The sequence below is a fragment of the Nelumbo nucifera genome, chromosome 4, assembly GCF_055504915.1.
Source record: "Nelumbo nucifera cultivar China Antique chromosome 4, China Antique-T2T, whole genome shotgun sequence".
NCBI classification, from domain to species: Eukaryota; Viridiplantae; Streptophyta; class Magnoliopsida; order Proteales; family Nelumbonaceae; genus Nelumbo; species Nelumbo nucifera.
Window position 1 is genome coordinate 22,647,042 of NC_142652.1, and position 16,223 is coordinate 22,663,264.

Below are 16,223 nucleotides of genomic sequence, written 5' to 3' on the forward strand. Positions count from 1 at the left end.
GATCCTAAAAATCAGGAACTGGTGGCATTTCTAGGTCTCGGTTAAATGACGGTGTTGGCGGGTTGGATGGGCAAACTGCCCAGTTAATTGATAAAACTGGGACCCGGAGGGCATTTTGGTTTTTGCCCCGGTCTGAGTTTTAAAACACTGGTTTCTAATGATGTAGACAAGTATACGTGTATGTTGTTTTATAGTTTATTTAGGCTCAATTTAGGAGTATAAATACAAATATGTAGAGTGCAAAACCTTGTATTTTGTATATATTTGTATTGTACATATTTATATTTATACTCGTTCCAAACTGAGTCTTGGTACAAACATTATGTACTTTTTCTTATATGGGGTTATGTGAGGAAACATTCTGCTGTTTGTATTGTTGTGCTTTTGTTTCACCTATGTGGTGTCTAATGATGTCTAGTGGCACTTGTATCTACTAAAACACATAAATAATGATGCATCTTGCCTCATGCCTGCAATGTTTTTTACCGATTCTGATACAAATGCAACTAATACACAACACCATCATATCAAACATCACCTTAGAAAATAAAAACCTTCTTGTAGCTTCTTTTGTGGTCCGTTTGATTGTCGAGAAAGAATGGGATGAGAAAAGAATATATTTTTTCCCATTTTTGCATCCAGTGTTTGTTTCCTGAGAAACGGTATGATCAAAATTCATTTTCCTGTATTTGTTTTCTATGAAAATTTAATAGAAAACATATTAAACCAAGTCTGTCATCCTTTCTCACCTTTCTTCAATGGCATTGCATGGTCGACCACATGAATGTGTAAATTTGTCATGTGGCAACAATCATGGGGTGCATATAAGATATCGCAACCACATTCGACAAAATGATAACTATCATGTTCCATATTGTGCACAGTACTTGCTTACATTATATATTGTTTCTCATTTCATATAATATAAGATAATCATAGCTACTACAAGAAAACTAATAATGAAACATTCTAGCCTAGTTTTTTCTTCCACTGATTCGTTGTTTCAAGCATTATCTTGTGTAGAAGAGCATCCTTCCTCGGATTTAAGTTGATGTAGACTATTTGGTGTGGAAAATCTGTTTTGATACATACGGAATTGGTGTATAGCGTCTTCATATGTGGTGTACACGCAATAAATTGCTCCCCTAAATCAGTGTACCTGTGCATTGCACTCTGCCCATTTAAAGTACACTCCAGGGCAACGACCTTTGAAGACAACATAATATTTGGCCATTAAAACCTGTTTAAATCCATCTAGTGTAAGAAGCCACTCAACACATTCATCAACATTAAAACCTCTTCAAAACTTGTTCAAATCCATTTAAAGCTTGCCAATGCACTTGGATCTAACTAGCTAGTAAACAAACTAAACACCTATTCACTTGTTCAAAACCTGTTCACTCATGCAAGAAATTCATTCTTAGAACGAGTTATAACCTACAAATCATTCATTCAAGATCTAATAGATGAACACCTGCCAACCTATCCACATAACATATCATAATAGATCAAGGAAACTTGTTTAAATTCAGCCATCCAATTAATCATTCTCTCACCCATGCATGAGAGCTATTGGATCCCATAAAATGAGATCTTAACCTGTTAATCACACAGTTTAACACTTGTTCAAATCAAGCATTTTAAGATAAGCAAATATTGGTTATGTTTTCCATCATCACAAATTTTCAATGATTCATCTCCCAAAACATCAAGATTACTCCATCAAAGAAAGGTTCAGTTCAGTAGTGTTTCAAAATAAAAAAATAAAAAAAAAGGTTCAATCATGTCAAGTTTAAGTTGAACAATGTTTTCAAGAAAACATGTTTAATCATGGCAAGTTTTAAGTTTAGTCACTCAAGCCCAACTTCATTTTCCAACCATGCCTTCCTCAACCCCGAAGTCAATGCATAAAATGCTATTGCCCGATTTTTAGATTCTGACAAGTAGCTGATTGCCTTTATGACAAAGGTGGGGTTATGATCCCCCAAATTAAGTACATCATCGTAAATCTTCTCCTTCCTCAACAACCCAATCCCTTTCTCAACAACAGATGCTAGTGTCATAATGCTCACTGCGATCTCGTGGACCTCCTCAATAACTATAGCTGCACATGACTTCATCTACCCTAACCCCTTCCACTCAGCTAAGCTACCCTCCTCTAGTGGCTTGGCTTGAAGGGTGGAATCACCAACATTGTCACCCTCATCAGCCTCATCAAACACTGGTTCTTACATCCTTGGCATACTTGTTTCATTCATGGACATTGTCTCGTGCCTATTCATTTCTCTAGCAGTGAATGCCCCAGATGTAGTAACTTGATCATTCCCACACACTATGACAAGCTAGTCATAGTTGGTGATGGACTTCCTCCTAAATTGCTTAGCTTTTGGGTGCCCCTGTTCGTTCATTATAGATCAATCTAACAAGGTTGTATCTATTTTACATATTTTAATAATAAGCTTACATATCATATTAAAGTTTACCTGGATATACTCTGCCCAAACACAGGGTTCTACATCAAATGTTTGAAATGGTAGTGAAATTCTTCTTTATTGTTTTCATTCTATTTCTAATGTGACTGTGATTGCATTCCACTCCAAACTTATCACTAATCGCCTTTGCAGACGCATTGTATGTCGGGGCTTTAAAACTTTTATCAACTTTATAGCCAAGTGTGGCCTGCTCTACTAGAGTGTCAATCAGTGTATTGTCCATCTCAGCAATCCAGCTCATGTTAGACTTACTCATTCTTCCATCAGTTTCACTAAACTGTGTATCCATATCTAATTTACACCAAACAATCAACATCTCAAGTTATAGATCTAATGCAATCAACATATCTGAGACATTGAACAATATCTCGAGTACCCATATTTGATTCACACCAAACAATCAACATATCTGACAATTCAATCAAATCATAGCAACATTTGAGACATTCAACCATACATATAAATCAAGGTCTTTCATTCGAAATAAAACAATACCACCCATGTTAAAGTTAATACCACAAAGGTTTATAAAACACCCAAGGTAAAAAAAAAAAAAAAAAAAAAAAAAAGATGTTTAATGATGGTGCCTCGATAAGTCACTTGGTAGTCTGCCCACATTTGGTTAGCTATCTCCTCTCTAAGACAGTGTCCTTCTCTCATAGACTCATTTCTACCAATGCATTGAAATGGCTAAGACACCTGAGTATCATCAAACACATCATCTGGCTCTGCCCCATCATCTACATCAGCATTCACACCTTTAGTTACCTCAACATGCAGACACAATCTTGACTTGTGTTTTGAATGGGTAGTGTTGCTTGGAAACTAGGAGTGGAAAACGTTTCTTAAGGACCCCAAAAATCTGCTCAACTGCATTTCAGAGCAAGGCATTATGTAGGTTAAGCATTTCTTTGGGGTTCTCAGGTTGATGCAAACCCCATTCCTTCAAATGGTATCTTGTGCTCCAATATGGGGTTAAGAACTCAGCCTTGAGAAAAAAAACCCACATCTACCAGGTAATATTTACCTACGTAAAATACAAGAAAGTGGTTAGATACCAATTTCCACATTTACACTTGAATTGGCCCCCATGGATATGTAGTAGTACCTTGTGGGACTTGTAGTTTGTGTTCCCTTGTTAATGCACAGTTTAGCATGCGGGAATCTGATGTAGCTCCCTCCCATCTAGGTAAAACATATGTGAAAAGCAAGTTAAACGAACATGCAGCAAGGATATTTTGTGTGGGGTAGGACTTCCGACCACAGAATCTAGCTACATTTGACAGTGGAACCTTTATGGGTATATGTGTCCCGCCAATTGCCCCAACATAATCCTACCAAGCAAGTCATACAGTTTGTATTTATTATATGATTCATAACCTATAGATTTATTACAAATTAACACCATAGTTACCTTAAAATATGTCCAAAAGTCTTGTCGGTTTCTAATCTTAGGTGGTGTGTTCGTGCCACTTGGTTGAGCTAGGTATCTATCCTCTAAACTGAGAAGTGCATCTAACACCAAATTGAAATGGCAACTAATTGTCTCTCCCGATCTACTAAAGTGAAATCCCATAGTTCTATTATGTGCTAAAATATGCAAGAATTTAGCAACTTGTTCTTCTACACTAGTCCTCAATGTATCGTGGAGTCGTCTGATCTCCCGTAAAATTTTGCAAAGCCTGTAAAAGGCTTCTTTACCCATTCTTAACTGGTTGTAGCTATCAATCTATCTCCCCCTATACAACTGATCTAGTAGATCTTGTCATTGCAAGTCTCGGTTGACAGAAGGTCCCCTATCAACATAGTCTAACCACTCTTGAACAATGGTCAATGCAACTACAACTCCACTAGTTGCAGCTCTAACAATTGCAATCAACATTTCATTATGCATCTATGAGAATATAAAAAATGGATGATATAATAAAGGGGAAGAAAAGATAAACAACTATTTATTGATATAGGATGCATGAACTGGGAAATGATTAATTTATTTCAAATGATTTGGCTTAAACAGAAAGATAATATATTTATTTTGAAGAAATGCTAGGTGCACTTAAGTAACCAAAGAGTAGGGCTGTAATTGAATTAGATATAACCACATCAGGATCTTGAAGCCTAACTTGAATTAGACTTGAACCTATGATTCATTTTATAAACATACAGCATTCAAGCAAGATGAATGCTTGAAAATAACTTGTATTAGACTTGAACTAATAGCCACCACTGTTAGCAACCAGCAGCACTAACACAACATAAAATCTGTAATTACTAAAGAAAAAAGAAAGAATAGTCAATCCATAATCAATCCCCATAAGAAATGAGAACAAGAATACTCAATCCATACAATCCAAAATAAACTCATGTCTGTTTGATTACAGCGTGAAGATTCCGAGATCAACATTATATAAACTGATCAAGTTACCAAGTTCAAAGAGCAAGCATTCATGCAAGTTTAATCCAAATTGGTGAAATTACCATTATAAAGAAAAAAAACAGGGTAGTGAAATATTTGGGGAACAAGAATTAGAATAAGAATGCATGAATTTTGCATTCATGCAAGATTCTAAGATCAATATATATAGAAACTGATTAAGTTAACATTCATGCAAGTTTATTCCAAATGGATGAAGTGTAAAAGAAAAAAAAAAAACACACACACACACACACAAAATCTCATATCCGAGTTCAACTGAAACAAAAAAAAATGTTTGAATCAAAAGATATATTACCGTGCCAGAGAACAAGGTCTAGATCTGGAACAACCATATTCCAGAATCCAGATATGGAGATTATGCGAATAAACTCAAATGACCATGGTTAGAAGCTAGATCTGGTTCAATCATGCCAAATCTAAGCCTACCTTTGTCGAGAACGCTGGCGGTGAGGTCTAGATGACCACAAACGGATGGAGCCAGCGGTGAGATTTCAATGGCCACCCATCAAATGGAGATAGTGTCGGAACTACACTTACCATCCAACGGGAACACCAGAGATGACACCGGAGATGTGACCATTGGATGAGAAAAAGCGAGGCAACGATGTCTATGAGAGGGCTCTCGACAAAATTTTCTCGCCTTTTTTCCTTTCTCAGCGGGATCTCACCAAATTAGTGTGACCCACCCGCATCCCTGGTGTTTCCTTTTCTTTCCCGGGTTTTCATTTGAAACAAACATACAGAAAAAATAATATCCTTCAAATACGCTTCCTTTCCCATCCATTTTTCGGAAACCAAACGCACCATTAGGGGAAAAAAAAAAAGCACCATTGGAATGGCGGAAATGGACTGTTATTAGGAAGCCATTTTTTATGGTTCAGATCTCAGCTTTTATTTGATGCATGACTGAAGCCATTTTTGATGGTTCAGATCTCAGCCTTTATTTGATGCATGACTGTACTGGGCATGAATTTTTTAGAAATTTCCATGCATTACTTGAATGGCGGAGATTTAATACGTAATTCCACAGCTGGAAACACAGCTTGAGTTTACAGGACTCGACCTCAGATCTGAGAGTCATACTACACAAAGCAAGAAATTTTCATCAACAAATAATTTGACCTTGTCAAATGAACCTTTGGTAACAACCATCCAACTGAGAGGTGTTAAGAAATTTGAAAGGAATGCACCATTCACAGAAGGTGAGTAAGCTTAACTACAACAGTCCTGTATCACCAAACACTAGGACCAGTTATTAGGGGTTGAATGAGACATGAAATTCATCTTCGTTATAGCAAGGCAGGTATTGGTTTATAAATTTGTGCTGATGCAAAACCATGGTAGTGCTAATGATTTGAATGTAAATTCTGACCTATTTTTGTTTCAAATTTTAGGCTGCACATTTTTGACCTATTTTTGCACTCTGGTTCACTTTTACATATGTTTGGCAATATTACATTTTTGCATTGACAAATGACAGACTAATGCATATTTACATTGATAATAAGATGTAAAAGTACATCAATAAAATAGAAGTAAATTTGCATTCAAGTGGGCTTTTGATAAAAAAAAAAAAAAAAGCATATGCTTTATTGGAATTCATGCTTGCATCCATTACAGCTAAAAGTCTATTTGGTAAAAAGATAAATATGTCAATGCAAAGCTAACCCAACTTTGCAATTTATATGAACTGTTGTACACTCTACATATTTGCATCGTTTTCAAATGCAGCCTTAGCTTATTTTGTTTGATTGCAGTACAAATTAAGACATGAAACAGAATAAAATAAAATCCAAAACAAAATTAAACCGGAATTTGCATTTTTTTTTTTTTTTTTACATTTGAACTCCCATGCATTTGTACTAGTGCAAATAAAATTGCACTGCAACCAAACACAGCCTAACGACTATCCTGATGCCAGTGGGTATTAGCAAATTTAACTGGACCATTTAGTTCTCTGAAAGAAAGACATGCCCTATTATAAATAAGCATGAGAAAGAGATAAGTAGCAGGAACCCTTCTAATGTGCAGTTATTGCAGTCTAACCTAGCAAAGTAGATATGCCTTTAGAAGAGAGCTTGTTATCCATGTAGAGACCCAAGCAAGGATGGTTCATGGATCAAAACTGCCCAAGATTTTATTATTACCCTGTGCAGTTAACCCATGTCACATAAAGGCACATTTTATTATTACAGATTTTTCTTGTTTTTTTTTTTATTTGAGTCCTATTATGATACCAAAAAGGCATGATATATGGAAAACTGGAACTCACATCTCCGCCCCACAACGTCCCACAGCACATCCTCGTCGTGTATTGGGAACATTTTCCGATGATGACATCATCGATTCTGGTACTATCATCGGGAGATGTTCCCAATATACGGCGGAGATGTGCTGTGGGACATTGTGAGATGGCCCCTTGGGGGCGGAGATGTGTACTCGGAAAACTGATAACCAATCAACTAGTATCATAGACATGGTAACCAATCAAATGGGGAGGGGGTTCTAATTGGTCAAAGTTATTCCAGTATCATACCCTTCTGACCACCATCAACCTTTAACCCTGAAAATCAATTCATATATATAGGTTTCTTCGAGATACTAGGAGCTTCGAACCTAAGTTCTAGAGAAAATTGAACTGAAATTGTTAGGTCAACCCAGTAATGGTTATTGTTCTGAACTGAACTTCTATATGGTATGCCTTGCTGATGACTTACTAGTTCTGTTGGCCACTCAGTATCCTTCCTCGCCCTATTAACTAGGTCTAGCTTATGGCACCCGACCCCTATGGCGGCCAAAGTTGTATCACATACACCAAAGAAAAAGAGCATGGCATGTCTTGAACTGTGCATACTGCACAAGTAGGAGAAAAAGAAGAAAGGTTTTGAGAGTGGTATAAATGGAAGAAAAAGTTTCCTTTTTCCCAAGCAACCACTATAAATAAGGTTGTGTTTGGTGTCATTGTTGTTTTTTTGGTTGGTCAATATAAATTAGCATACAATTATTATTTGAGGCTCTTTATGGTTGAAATAGGTGTATTTCAAAATGCATGTGGGAGAAGCTGTTTCTAAAAGTATCAAATTGGTGTTTCTTGCTCCCAAGGGTGAAGTCTAATGATTCTAGCTGAAATGACTCTCACATGTGATGTGACAACACATATCTCTCACTATGTATTGATCAACCCAAAATGTTTCAAGTATAAACAGCAATGGTGCCAAACACAACCTAACAGTGTTTTAGATGCCACTTAGCAGTTATTCATCAACTCTTTCTCTCGGTATAATCATTTCTTGGATGAAAGAGAGCATGAAAATATGGAAGTAACCATTTCTCATGAGACCATCTACAAAGTGCTTCATACCAATACCAAGTTACCAACCATCTTCCGGCACCTTTTTATTTACAAATTTAATGTTGAATTTTGAAAAGACAATCAACTAATAATGTAAAAGAAGAGGACTGCATTAAATGAAACCCAGCCACAAGTAATGGATTCTCTTTGCAATTAGAATCAGCAGGTCCTATAACATATTACTTGACATAGACAAATTTCAATAGTAGTGATTTAGCTTTCCTGAAGATCTTGTTTGATCTAAAATAGGGGTGACCCTGGGCGAGGCTTAGCACCTGTGACAAGGGCTATAGCCTGGGCTGGGGTCCAGCCTGGCCCTGGTTCCGGGCTTGGAACGTAAGCCTGGGCCCAGGCTGAAAATGATCGCCCCTAGTCTAAAAGTATTCCCTATCTATGTCTATGCATATTTACATTGCTAGTCAGTGGTCAACTGGCTCAGTTTGCAATTCTCTTGATGATTGCTTCCTCATGAAGCAGTAAGAAGTATATATGCTACAAGAAGAGCTATTTTGGTTGCTCTTGTTCTTATTCTTCCTCATCACCAGACAACAAATAAATGTCAGGTTTATATCCTACCCACTTCATCTCTCTAATCAATTCGTCCAGCCGTTCATATATCTGCTACAAGAAGAGCTATTCTGTTTGCTCTTGTTCTTATTCTTCCTCATCACCAGGCAAAAAATCAATATCAGGTTTATATCCTACCCACCTCATCTCTCCAATCAATTCATCCAACCGTTCATATATCTCTGTGTAGCTTGGATGAGACTTATCACCCACAAGAAATGTATGGACCTCATTTTTTACCTCAATCCAACTACAACCAGGTTCCTTCTTCAGCCCACTATGCTTCATAATCCTCCTCATCTTTGAAACCTCATCCCACATTCCAGCTTTGGCATATATATTCGACAAGAGGATGTAAGCAGCAGAATCTTGGGGATCCAAACAAAGAATAGAATGGGCTGCCTGTTCTGCCACCTCTACATTCCCATGAATCTGGCAAATGCTAAGGAGGTTTCTCCATATAATAGCATCAGCTTCAAATGGCATCTCATTGATGAGTTTTAAAGCCTCATCAACCTTCCCTGACTTCCCAACTATATCAACCATGCATGAATAATGCTCTAGCTGAGGATCTAATCCATACTCATGAAGCATTGATTGGAAGTATCGCAGGCCTTCCTCAACCAGGCCCACATGCCCACAAGCTCGAAGAACTGCAACAAAGGTTGCATGATTTGGTTTTACATTTTCAACCTGCATCCTTTCAAATATCTTCAGTGCCTCTTCACCAAGACCATGCTGTGCATATCCTGTTATCATGGCATTCCATGAGACAAAGTCTTTCTTGGGCATCTTTTCAAACATCAGTCTGGAGTCCTGCATGTTTCCACACTTTGAATACATATCCACAAGAGTGCTGGAGATGAATACATCTGATTGCATTTCCTGCTTGATAACTTGTGCATGGACCTGTCTCCCAAGTCCAATAGTTGCAAGATTTGCACAAGTATCAAGAACAGTAGCATAGGTAAAGTTATCAGGCCGTAACCCTGTATCTAACATCTGACAAAAGAACTTTTGGGCTTCCTCACTTTGTTTCTGCAATGAGAACCCTGATATAATTGCATTCCAAGAAACAATCTTTTGATTATCTATCCTGTCATGGAGCTTGCCTGCTTCTTCCATCATACCACATTTGCAGTACATGTCAACAAGAGCACTTCCAACAAATAAGTCTACACCCAACCCAGACTTGATAATTCTGTTATGGATCTCCAGTCCATAGTTCAGAGCTTCTAAACTAGCACATGCCTTTAATACACTGCCATAGGTAAATTCATCAGGTTCCATCCCTGAATGGAGCATCCGACTGAATAGCAAAAGGGTATCTTCTTCATGCTCGTTCTGCTCATAAGCAGCAATAATTGCATTCCAAGATACAGCATCTAATCTCTCCATCTCATCATATACACTACGTGCTTCAACCAGAGCTCCACATTTACCATACATGTCCAAAATTGCATTTGCTACACAGATATTAGACTCAAAATTACTCTTAATTGCTAAACCATGTAATTGAACCCCCTCTAACAACCCTTGGATCACTGCACATGAACTAAAAGCACCAGAGAGACTTATCTCATCTATACCAATGCCAGACCTCTGCATAAGTCGAAACAGTTGCAATGCTTCAAAACCTAGATCACCCCGTGCATAGCCAACAATAATGGCATTCCATGACTGCAAATTATGGTGTGAAAGTGAGTTAAACATCCTTCTAGCATCTGTCAAGCAACTGCATTTTGAATACATATCCAAAATAGCCGTCCCCACTATGACATCAGATCCAAAATTATTCTTTAAAGCATGGCCATGCATCTGAGAGCCCAATCTCAAAGACGATATCCCTGCACACAACCTAAAAGCACTAGCATAAATAGACTGGCTAACCTCAATGCCTGCTCGCTGCATCTCCTTAAACAGTTCTAAGCCGTCAATGAGCTGGTCATTTTGAACATAACCTGCAATCATCGTACTCCAAGAGACCTCATTCCGTTCAGGCAATTCTTGAAAAACCTGATGCGAGTAAGTCAATTTCTTACATTTGGCATACATATCCACAAGGGCACTTCCTGCTACAACATCGGAATCAAAACCCATCTTAACAGCAAGGCAGTGAATCTGAATCCCGAGATCATAATCCTCCAAGGATGAACACAAACTGAGAATAATGGCGAAGGTGGTACGATCTAGTTCCATGCCCATTTGTCCCATCATCTGCAAGAAGAAAATGATTGGTTCTCGATAATTACCATTCCGCAAGTAGCCTGAAATTAAAGAATTCCAAGAGATTACATCTCTTTCGGGCATGGAGTCAAAGATGGACTGGGCAAGATCCATGGAACCACACCCAGCATAACCAGATATCATAGCGTTCCAAGAAACCGTATCGCGTTGAGGCATCCGCTCGAACACTTTGGAAGCATAATCTATATTCGAGCACCTGATGTACATGTTGATCAAACAGTTGGTAACAAAGACGGTGGGACTGAACCCAGATGTTATCATCTGAGCATGAGCCTGTTTCCCTGCATCTAACAATCTCAGGTTTGAGCATTCTTGATAAATATGAGAGAATGTTTTCTTCTTGATGGGGGTCGCGGAGAACGTATTGAAGGGAAGACTTCGATATAGAGGTTTTGGCGAGAAAGAGAAGAATCTGGTTAGAGAGAGGTAAGGGATGAAAAGTGCCATGCCTCTGGTTACAAGTCATGTTGTCTTGGGATCACCGACCGTTGAGAACAGTTGGGGCTTTGAAACTCTGTTGTTTGATACCGAGTAGTGTCCACGAATTGCTTAGTCAACAATCGTCCGATTTGCTGTTCCAGCATCTTCCTACTACTTAACTAGCTGTAGCCAATAACTCCTGTTGCTCCCTTATCCTTTGACAGCCGTTTTCTAGCCCTCGTTTCGTGCCTCACCATGACGATTATCGTCCTACTCTCCTACTAGAGCGAGCTGAAAAGAACCGTACAACAGCGCTTCTACTCTCTTATTATATACAATTATTATATTTTAATTATCATATCAATTATTTTATATTTATTATTTTTATCTTTAAATATTAACAAAAAAACTAAATATTAATTTTCAAAATATTCGATAAATAATATTTTTTATTTTTATAAATAATAAATATGTTATTATAAAATATAAATTAATAATTTATAAAAATATATAATCTTAACTTAAAATATATCAAATTTGTTAAAATCTATAAGATATATATCATGTATAAATTCATAATTTTTAATTGATAAAATAATTATTTCATCATTAATATTTTCATTTATGTATTTTTTTTAAATAAGAAAACATTTTTATGTAAATGTAAATTAGTGGATTTGATAGATTAAATTTAACTTATATTCTTGAATATTTTGTAAGCAATTGTTTTGTAAATAATAAATATGTTGTCATTTGATGTAAATTAAATTATTAATTAATAATTTATAAGAATATATAAAATTTTAAGATACATATCATGTACAAATTTATAAATATTAAGTACTAAAATAAATATTATATTATAAATATTTTATTTGTATAAATTTATTGAGGGTAAGCATCAATTTTTGATATATATGTAAATTTGATGAATTGCTTATTCCATTAGTGTTTATAATATACTAATTTTAATATTATTGTTTTTAATTTTAAATTAGAGTTCTTAAACATAAATATATGGTATTTATTTAGATTGCATATTAACAATAAGGTTTATAAAATTTATTTTATTTCATTTATTATCATAGGTTGTAGAGTGGCCTAGCATCTCAACACAGTAGGTGTTAAGAGACTTGGGACTTTAAGTTAAATCACACTGGTTACTAAGTACAAAGGAACATGTTTGTGCCAATTAAGGTTGCAATTGAATCAAGTTTGAATCTTTAGGTAAGATTGATTAGTTATTTGAACTTGAGTTCAATTAATAAAAAGTTAAACTCGAAAGCTAGTAAGATTGGTTCAATTAACATATACATGCATACATATATATTATATAGAATATAGAAAAAATACATATTTTATAATATATTATGAATATAAGAATATACCATATAGAAATATTCATAATATTTTATATTTTATATAATATAAAATACATACATTTTCGAACATTTGAACTTGACTCGAGCTTATCGAATATTTATTACTGAATTAAGATAGAGTTTGAATCGAACTCAAACTCAAAATTGAGCTTAAAAGAATTTTAGTCAAACTAAGCCATGAGATATAAATGTTTGTCTCATCTTGCCTTGATTGCACCTTAGTGCTAGTCATAAATAGGGATGGCAATTTCTCTCGTAAAACCGGGGCCTCACCCCGCCCCAAATTGGGGACAGGGCGGGGATGGGTTTTGTATATAATTCCCCGAACCCGAAGGTAAAATTAGTAAAACATTTATAGGTTTAACATTGATATTTAAAATATCTCTAAGTTTTTCCTAAATTCTTAAAATCCTAGAATCCAATAATTCTATTTTTTAAGTACCCCCAAAGTATTATAATTCAATTCCTAAAATACCCCTAAATTCCTATATTATGTGTAAATTATCCATAAAAAAAAATAATTTTTAAGAAATTACCTTTGAGTGGGGAAAATTCGAGGATTACCCATCCTCGACGGGGAGTGGATGCCCCACCCCACCATCAGGATGGGGCGGGGATGGGGCAAAGTATCTTGACTTCGAGGTGGTGACAGGGAAGGGGTGCCCCACCCCAAACCCACCTCGTTGCCATTCCTAGCCATAATGTATCTTATCCTATTTAAACCTTGGTGATACCAACACAACTTTTGCTTTTAGGTGATCATATTTGAATCTTGTTTAGTAAGCTAATTAGGTATAAGCATCTTGTACATTTTCTTATGTCAAGTGATGTAAAATTCTCTTTCAAAGGATAACATTCAGGGTGTTTGGAACCATGGGCATTTATAAAATAAACGTTGTCATATAGGCACCACTTCAGCATTTCCCCCACTATGTGAATCTATATGCAAAGGGACTTGCAAAAATAGACTTCAGTTTATGTGCACACCTACCACTGGGGGAAGCTTTATTTTATTCACTATTTTGCTAATATAGCACCTAAGTGTCAAAAAATGAATTCATTATAACTTTTATCGACTTTCCAAACAAACCAAAGTATAAAATGTTTAATTAATAAACATCCACAATTCCAAACACATACATTATCTGATATTTCCATTTATCCTATGTGGTGATTAATGGCGTCTAGTGTCACTTATGTGTAATAAAACACTAAGGCCCCGTTTGGTTCGCAGGAATAGGGGTCTGGAATCGGAACCGGAGTGGGCTATTCCGATTCTAACTATTTGGTTGGATGGAATCGGAGTCCCATTTCCTGTTCTTGTTGGAATGGCATTTTCCCATTTGAGGGAATGGCCATTCCTTGCCCCTCTCTTGGGAATAAAATCCCATTATTGCTGATATTAATTATCATTCCCATTCTTGTTTGAACCAAACAGATTATGGGAATGGACCATTCCGATTATGATTTTGGAGGATTTCGATTCTAATTCCGATTCCAACTATGAACCAAACAAACCCTAAATACTGTCCCATCCGATTCCAATTCCGACGAGGATAGGGCAAGGATTGGTTTTGCATGCCCCATGCCTGACCCTAAAATTAAATATCATGTTCAATCCTTGCCCTGTACTCCAATTAGGCTACAAATCTCAACCCCATTCAAATTTGAATGATAATTTAAAAAAAAAACTTGATTTAATCTTTTAAATTAAATAATAATTTTATACACACAAAACTAATAAAATATTAAGCTAATTTTACGACAGTGTTAAAACCAATTTCTTTACTTATTAGTTATTAGAATACATAAATAAAAAAACTAGAATATGGGAGTCGTTGTATAGTATTATGTAATTTAGGCGGTGTTTGCTATTGGTCATCTCATGGGATGACCACAACGTTTTGGTGTGGTGTGGACACCACGGGATGACCACAACGTTTGGTGTGGTGTGGACGGGATTGGTTCACAATATATCGTGGACTGGCCCTACCCATAACTCAAAATCTATTCCACTCATTTATCTCATGGCTGATTTTGGTCCCCAATGTTTTAACAATTCAGGGGGTGTTTGTAGTGGATGAAAAATTGGTGGGTGTGGATTGGTGTACACCACACCTTGTGTCAGGGACAAATCTATACCACATCACAATCCATAGTTGTTTTGAAATGTGGGCAAATTGTGTGGATTGGATCCACACCACAGCTTTTGATTCCATGTATCCCATATACATTTTATGAATGATCTACACAATTAATCATAAATATCTAATTTTTGCATTTTATATGATAAATATATTGAAAAAGGCATCAATGAATTAATATTAACCAATAAATATTAGTTTTTATAAAAACAATAGTAAAATAATTTAAAAATTAAAAAAGATGTTTTAAATATTTAAAAATATTATTTTATTGATAAAAACATTTGAAAATAAAAAAATAAAACATTAAAAAATTAAGTAAAATAATTAATATTTTTAGTGGCAAAGATATTAAAAATAATATTTATAATTAATATCTTATTAAAAAAAAGTAAAATAATTACAAACTGGATGGATGCAATAAGAACATAAAAACAAACGATCGATTGTTTAGGATTTAGCATCATTCAACAGCTAAGAGGGAAACACAGTACTATTCGCACAATAAAGAAGGATTGCATCAAGAGGGAAACATAGTACCGAGGATTTTCGGATGTAGATCTAACATTTTCCAAGAACAACACTTGACATTGTGAGTTTCTTAAAGAATCAAGATGGAGCTTTGGCAAGTGGACCAATGGAGGAGAGTTGCAGTGGTGGAGAGCTTCAGCGGGCAGTGGAGACCTCCAACAATAAAGGGGATGTTTGGAACCGTGTCCGTTTTTCAAAAAAAATAGTGCCACGTCGGATCCACATAGGCGTTTCAACTGATTATTAAAAGATCGGGCATGCCTCAAAAATCGGGACCCCACTGATGCATCGGTGAACTGATTCCTCCAACGGTTGACTTATGTTATCCTATGTGGTGCTTACTTGTCAAACACATGCATGAAAAACAATGATGAAAATCACATTACCAAACAGTATAGTATTGCTCACTGCCTACATGGCAGAAGCATTTTTTTGTGAAAAACGGGTCTCGGAAACATTGACGTTTTTTCTTGAAAATCGGTCCCAAAAAATGCCCACACTTCCAAACACCATGAAAATGTAAAGCAGAGGATAAAAAAATTACGTGTGGACGGACCCTAATCACGATATTTTGCCATTTTTGCTAAATTGGAGTGTGGAAGGGACCAGTCCACGATATAGTGTGGACCATATCGTGGACCGGTCCCGTCC

General features: G+C 36.1%; 1 protein-coding gene and 1 long non-coding RNA gene across 3 annotated transcripts; both read right to left on the reverse strand.

Annotated features, from left to right (window-relative positions):
• Nucleotides 1-843: 843 nt before the first annotated feature.
• On the reverse strand, nucleotides 844-6,533 carry LOC104597842 (uncharacterized). 2 transcript variants are annotated; one of them, XR_735256.3, is made up of 2 exons: nucleotides 5,356-6,533; nucleotides 844-1,240 (listed from the first exon to the last, which is right to left on the reverse strand). It is a non-coding gene; the product is annotated as an uncharacterized LOC104597842 (long non-coding RNA). The 2 variants fall into 2 exon arrangements; XR_016085231.1 differs by having other exon boundaries at nucleotides 5,225-6,533.
• A 2,167-nt stretch (nucleotides 6,534-8,700) lies between these two features.
• LOC104597840 (Pentatricopeptide repeat (PPR) superfamily protein) lies at nucleotides 8,701-11,798 on the reverse strand. Its single transcript, XM_010259569.3, has one exon. The coding sequence runs from the start codon at nucleotides 11,540-11,542 to the stop codon at nucleotides 8,936-8,938; it is 2,607 nt and encodes an 868-aa protein (XP_010257871.2). The 5' UTR covers nucleotides 11,543-11,798; the 3' UTR covers nucleotides 8,701-8,935.
• Between the last annotated feature and the right edge of the window lie 4,425 nt (nucleotides 11,799-16,223).

Excerpts from the sequence above, each read along its gene's own strand:
- LOC104597840 (XM_010259569.3), bottom strand. The coding sequence starts at position 11,542 with ATGGCACTTTTCATCCCTTACCTCTCTCTAACCAGATTCTTCTCTTTC.